Source organism: Bombus impatiens, unplaced genomic scaffold (assembly GCF_000188095.3).
Source record: "Bombus impatiens unplaced genomic scaffold, BIMP_2.2 scf_2136, whole genome shotgun sequence".
Taxonomy (NCBI): Eukaryota; Metazoa; Arthropoda; class Insecta; order Hymenoptera; family Apidae; genus Bombus; species Bombus impatiens.
In genome coordinates, this window is record NT_178555.1 from 267,855 (window position 1) to 274,904 (window position 7,050).

The 7,050-nt window shown below is 39.5% G+C and overlaps 1 protein-coding gene and 1 long non-coding RNA gene across 2 annotated transcripts in view; both read left to right on the top strand.

Moving 5' to 3' along the window:
* The window catches only part of LOC100750216 (one cut domain family member 2-like), an 84,114-nt gene extending 80,188 nt beyond the window's left edge, over positions 1–3,926 (top strand). Inside the window, exon 7 of the mRNA XM_024371852.2 lies at positions 1,171–3,926. Within this exon, the coding sequence (XP_024227620.1) occupies positions 1,171–1,380 (210 nt within the window). The 3' untranslated portion in view covers positions 1,381–3,926. The remainder of the gene's footprint in view (positions 1–1,170) is intronic.
* Positions 3,927–4,251: 325 nt separating this feature from the next.
* LOC112213915 overlaps positions 4,252–7,050 on the top strand; it is a 7,467-nt gene continuing 4,668 nt past the window's right edge. Inside the window, exon 1 of the long non-coding RNA XR_002947827.2 lies at positions 4,252–6,600. This is a non-coding gene — a long non-coding RNA (uncharacterized LOC112213915). The remainder of the gene's footprint in view (positions 6,601–7,050) is intronic.

Genomic DNA, 7,050 nt, shown 5'->3' on the forward strand with positions numbered 1-7,050 from the left:
TCTACGCAGTACATGTTCAGCTAGCTCGAGGGCCCGTTATAAATCTTAAGATTTAGTCAACTAAAGTCCTTCAAACAGACAAACGGTCTTTGTCCCAACTACGGAAAAATAGGGGAGAACTATTTTTCAACGAGCGGCGTCTCCCACTAGCAACTTTCCCTCGAGGGCGGCTAGCATCTTTTTCTAACCACCGATATGGAGATTGACCAATTAGCAGCAACGCCAATTTCCCTTACTTTCTGAACGAAGGCTTTTCTCGACGAATCCGATGATCTCGTATGCTTAGACACACCTCATTATAGTTTTCCTCTGTGGCATCATCGGGACGGGAAAGACATTCTCGCTCGCGATCTCATCGATGATAGGAATAACCCTTTACGACCAGTGAATATTACGCGTCCGACTTAGATTTTGTGAGTACGTTCATCTATCATCCCGTCGACCGCGGATTCGTTATTGAATCTAGGATCATTGTCATTAGTTTCTCGAGTACCTAACTACCACGGTTACTTGTCCAGTTCTATAATAATCGTATTTGCACTAGTCAATGTCTTCTCTATTGCATAACGACAACGTGTAACCCAAACGAAGATTCGTTTCACGCCCCTAACCCTAATTCTAATGTAAACCCGACATATATATTTATATCTATAATTTCTTGAACTCTGTATGTCGCGTGGTTGTGGTACATAAACATACAATAATAATTGTTATTTTATCACAATATTCGTCCATTTTTAATTATTTTAAATCGCATCGATTACCGGGGTCAGTAGCGAATGGTACAATGGGTTTTTGTTACTGTAAACGTGAGGGGCAGTGACGAACCTTCAGTTTTTCAGAACCATCCAAAACGTCTGCTTGTAAATACACTTTACATTAACTATACTACTAGCGTGTATATCATTCGTTTGTTTTTATCGTGCAGTGAAATATTTTAATAACTCAAAATGTAATTACTGCAAAGTATGCAAAGTGAGCATAGTAGTGGGCATAATATTTATCAGGTGGAACAAATCTCTATTCAGACTACGTTTCTTTTTGTTAGTTCTTTAATACGTTCGTAAAAAACCCGTATCTTCTTAAACGTTTTCAGTTGAATAACGATAAAATTAACGGAATACATATTTCACGTCAAACTATCTACTCACGAATACCGACGCATTTCAGGAGACCAAGAGGCCGTCGAAAGAGATGCAGGTGACAATCGCTAGACAACTGGGCCTGGAGCCGACGACGGTCGGGAACTTCTTCATGAACGCTCGACGCCGCTCCATGGACAAATGGAAGGACGAGGACCCGAAGACCGTCGCAGTTGAGGAGGGACAGCTATCACCGACGATAGGTATCGTGCAACGGGAACCAAGCGACGTTTTGTGACATACGTCCGACCACGAGGAGTACCAGGACGAGTCGCCCGAGGAAGATCTGTCCTTCTCGTAAGGGCGGCGATCTCTTAACGCGACGCGACGTTCGCGATATCACTCGAGACGCTCGACTGACCTGGAACGTCAGTTTTCAACAATCTCCGAATTGTTCGGGCCGCTCGCCTGCTAGAAGACTCGTTTCGACGACGTAGCGGGGACCGTAGGCCCGATTAGATGAATTTTCGGAAGGCGGCCCTTCGTACCGCGCAACCTAGCTAAATACACACATGATTACGTTCGAAGAATTCGACGAATTCTCGAACGCGTAGAATGGAAAAGCATTTACATCGCAGAATTTTGTCAGACACAATGTGCGTAGAACTGTGGAATATTTAAGTCCGAGAGAGGTCGTAGATTGAGCGAAAAGCAAGCAACATAGAACGTAGAGTTTTTGTGAGAATAATTATTCGATCGCTTCAATTTGTAGTGAGCGGATCGATCGTTTGACTCATTGAGGACTAAGTAGTGAAATAAAGCAGGAAAATTTCAAATGACATTATTGAAAAACGTACGTAAAGTAATTCGTATATTTTTTTATTGACATACAGGAAATATAATAAAAACGTTACAAAAGCACATCATACGAACCAGAGACATAAAATCAATATCCGTCATTCAAACGAAACAATTTTATTATGAGGTCATAAATATCTCAATCTCTTCAAAATCCACAAAATTATAGAATGTAAGTAGAAGACATAATAACGAAGAAAGTATGGAGCAAACGTTTTGAAAATTCTCTTTCGCAACCATAATTAAAAAAAAAAACAGGATTTAATAACATAAATTGATCTATTGAAAAACAAATTTGCAAGTATTTATTATTATTATTAACACTACGTTGGTCTTCAATGGGTTAAACGGAATACGTATAATAGTGAAATATTTAGGTTCGAGAAATTTCAGAAACGATGAATATCGTAAGGAACGTGGAACACGGAGTTTTCGTGAGGATAATTATTCGATCGAATCGGTTCGCGATAATCGATTACGTTTAATGTGTTCGAACTTTCATAATCTGGCGTCGATCAGGGCGCGATATTTTCAAGCACTTTAAGAAAAGAGGGGGGAAAAAAGCAAGCAGGTTTGAGAGCTGCCGAGGAATCGTGCACACTGGCGTCATTATCTTATAGCCAAGCTCCGGGAAGCACGGTCACTGTGATAATTTTTTAACGACAGAAACGGGTGGCAGCCTTGTTCGTGAATATTGCAGTTCAACCTCGCTACGTCCCGCGAAATGACGCATATTTCCCTCAATGTTCGAAACACCGTTTGCAACTCGATTAATTTTTCAAAATTCTATCGTTGATCCACGAAACTCTGATTGTACATTCAAGAAAGAGAAGAAAGAAAAGAAAAGAGGAAGAAATTATTGCAGAAAACCACGTTCCAGGGTGTGAAATCGAGCATCGTGGAGTCGCGTCGAAAGAAATCGTATGGATTATCGATCTTTAATGGCGAGAACGTTCTCTCCCTATTCGTTTCGCTCGAACGATTTGATTTTCGTTCGAGAGTCTGATTCTCCGGGAACTTGGTGCCATAATTTGCCATATTAGAGTAAGATATCTCGATTCAGAGCATTTTCTAGTCCACGCGTGTTGGCATGGTTCTCGACGGATCGGCCAATTCTTTTATCTAGTCAAAATTGCAAGAAGTGAGCCTCAAGTTCTCCCGAAGAACACGTGTTCGAGGTTGTCAGCCTTCCTCGAGAATCAGAGCTGAATTCTGGCGCGTTCAACTCCTCATACCCTTGTGAAGTTTATTCCTACCCTAGCGTATTTAGATACTCGTTGTTTTTCCACTGAGGGTTGAACGCGTTAATCCTTTATGAATTAAGAAATACCACACGCATATCGTGTTAGCATTTGTTTGATCATTTCAAAGAACAGGGTGCAGGTAATTCCCCGTGCTATGTTTCATACGAGATAAAAGAAATCGCGAAGGATTTCGGAGAATATGTTCAGAAAAAGTCTATAGTTTATATTTAAAAGGAAGAAGAAAGAACCTTTTTAATGATCTAGGAAGACTCTCATAACTTTGTACGTCGCTGTTTTGAACCATCCTTGCAAAGATAGAGAAGCTATTCTTTTCGATCTTCTCACCGACAAGAAATAAAGCTCCGTATAACCAAACCTCCGTTCTCAAAGATTCCTAAATATTTTTATTCTCAAAACGGCGACGTCTGTAACCTCGAATAGTGTTCGAAAATTTTCAGAAAAGCGGAGAAATGTAGAATTGAATAGAAAGGGAGAGAGAGAATCGTGCGAAGGATCGATGATCAAAAAGGGTGAATCAGGACTCGTCGTGTCCTCGTTGGTCGCTAAAGGAATACACATCGAACCCATGAAATTTACCGAAACAAAAAAAAAAAAATGGACGCGAAAGAACAGCTTCGTTTCTTAATACACGCTCACATTAATCCACACCTACACACATACATATATAGACACTATAACACTGAGACACCGAAACTAATTTAATGCGAGATAAAAAAAAAAAGGAGAATAACAAATGTGGCATCGTGTCGAGGGTGCACGTGCCAAGTGATATATTCTACGTACGTTAAATGAACATTGTATATCAGAGTGGACGCTGTTTTGTGCGAATCGGCGAAGAAGAGGAGTAGACGGAACACGGGAGCTGATCGTTCATGAGAACTAGCGGTCTCGATATTCCACGACATGCGAAATCGCAGGGATGCGGATGAATGTGGCGCGCGCGCGCGCGTGCGTGTGTGAAATAGAGTGAACTACAAAGACAAGAGATAAACGAGTAAGAGAGAGAGAGAGAGAGAGAGAGCGAGAGAGAGCGAGAGAGAGAGAGCGAGAGAGAGAGAGAATGAGAGAGAAATTGAAAAATAGAGAGAGAGAGAGAGAGAGAGAGAGAGAGAGAAACTTTGCGTACCGCACTAGATACCGTACTGCAATTGTGCTGTGCTATTGTACATAGTAGTGAGTGGGAAAGAGCGAGAGAGACTTTCGCGATTCAGGAAGGCGGTGATGGAAGAGGAATGAAGAGGAACCAAGTTCCAGGGCGGAAGAGGCTAGTTTTCGCGTTTTCCGATTGCACGCCAGCCATTCCTCTTATTTTGCGTTTAATGGAGGTTTGGTTAACTGCGTGTGATTTTGCCATGTGATTTTGTAGGGATCCATTGCAAGAAACGTTGCATCCTTTTTGCTTCGCGAGATTTTTAAAATCCTCGAGGCAGTGGGAAATTGTACGAAAATTTATTTAATGATATTTAAGGGTTTGGAAAGGAAAAAGGGTAATATATTTAGTCCTCTAATTAAATCGAGTGTGCAACGATTCGTGTGCAAAGATTCCACCGCGTAATAAACGATTCTGTACTAGTCTATACAACTATTTCTTGATTAACAGCGTGCGAATTGTAGCGAAATTAGAAAAAAGCGACATTTTGCCCCACGTTCTTTCGGTTCCTCGTGATCGACGTTCAATTTCTTTACCGTTTCCATAGAGAAAGCTTCGACCCTGGTCAGCATGCAACGAAACGAGGAAAAGCGAATGATAGAATGCTACAGGGATCTGGAAATAGGGTTGATCATTAATGAGTCACCGCGTATGACGGAAAGGCGAGAGTTCTAGAAAACTAATCGTACCAAAAAATGAAAAAATAACACAGATAAAATAAGAAGAAACGGAAGCGTGCGTCGCGGCCGTCGATTATAAGATCATATATAGTACAAAGTAAACATATATTATTGTAATAACGGTTTAATTAACTATAAGGGGAGCGTCGCTGTTTCACAAACCAACTCTGAAGAATGTTGCGCGAAATCGTGATACACGTGGACGAACGTTTGATTCTCCGGGTATCGATCAAGTGCTATTGTCTTTGGTAGCGTGTGCGCATCATCAGGCGTTGAAAGACCAGGATGATTGCGAAGGTTACAGTGGATAGGAGCGTCGAATTCTCATGGAAGTTTCCTCGTCCGCCACGATTTGTCGGACGTGACCACGACACCGCGATCGAAATTCTTGAGGTAGAAGAATGTTGAAAGAGAAGGTATTCGCGCGAACGATGCGTCAAAATTTATGAAATAAAACGTGATTAGATATTGTTGAATGTGAGCAGAACTGGAAATGTCGTTCGAGAGACTTGGTTCGATGCTAAGAATCCTGAATTACGAAAAATATTGATTCAATCCATACAGTAGACAATAAGATACTATTTATAAATGCTAAGGATGAGACAGAAATTATGTAAATGACGAGGTTTTACGAAATTGAAATTATGGACTTGATTAGATGAACAAAAACAGAGGCACATTTGTAACTACTGTTACAATTGTTAACACGTATTAAAAATAAGGAAAATGTAAAAGCAGGAATTTTAAGAAATGGAAAATTCTGAACCAGCAATAGTCGATTTAATAGTAAACATAAAAAAACAACCATCTTAGGAAAGAAACCAGAGATCGAAGGATTACAGAGGATTAGGAACCAACTTTCTAGGCACGAATTCACAAAGAATACCTCACAAAGAAGCAGCTACCAATATCGATCTTAAAGTGTCATGAAATCCAGTATAAACCCAGAATTGTAAAGAAATGGTGTCGCATCGTTGAAATAAAAGAACATTCGCGTAGTTCGAGAACTCGGAAATGGAGGCGATGAGGAAAGTAACCGGAAGCGGAGGAGAGGAAATCGCAATTGTAAGATTGTTGTGGCTCACTCGGGGGCGGTATATGTAGGAAAATTTTAGGGACACGGATGGGGATCACGGGAAGGGGGTGAAAGAAGGTGATAAGGCAACTGTCTGTACGATAAATCTGTAAATACGAGTTTAATTGCGGTTATTAATTAATTGTACTCGCAATTGCGAACAATGAACATTATTACTATTATTATTATTATTATTATTATCACGAGAATCATCATTGGCATTACCATTATCATCTTCGTCACTGTCATTATTATTGCTATTACTATTATCATAATTATTATAATTATTTATATTACTTTCATTCCTATTATTACTATTGCGATTTTTATCACTGTAACGAAAGACAGATATAATTGATTATTAATATAAATGTATCGTAAACGCATTCTTTGTTGAACAAGATGTGTGTGAAAGGGAAAGGGAAGGCGTGAGAATGAGAGCGAGACTGAGAGAGATGAGAGAGAGAGAGAGAGAGAGAGAGAGAGAGAGGTTTCAATTAACTTAGAAAGAGAAACTATTCGACTTTCCGAACGAAGAGAGCTGACGTGTCGTTAAGAAAGAGTAGAAAGAAAAAAAGACGTCGCGTTTAAATCAGAAAACGACTAAAAACAACGGGAAAATTCAAGAATGAAGAGTGGGCTAGCGAAGGGGTGGGTTATCGTAGGAAAATGGGATATCGATGGAGACACACAAACGCTAAGGTTACATAGGCGCGAAATAAAATGAAGAACAAGAAGTTAATAAAAAAAATACAGAACCCGCTAAACGTAAAGCAAGAATATAGTATATAATTATATATATACTATACATAAAAATATAAATATATATAAATATATAAATATAAATATGAATATAAATATAAATATAAATGAATGATATATTATATATATATAAATATATATATATATATATAAATGCCATTTTCAGGCAGCCGGGGTT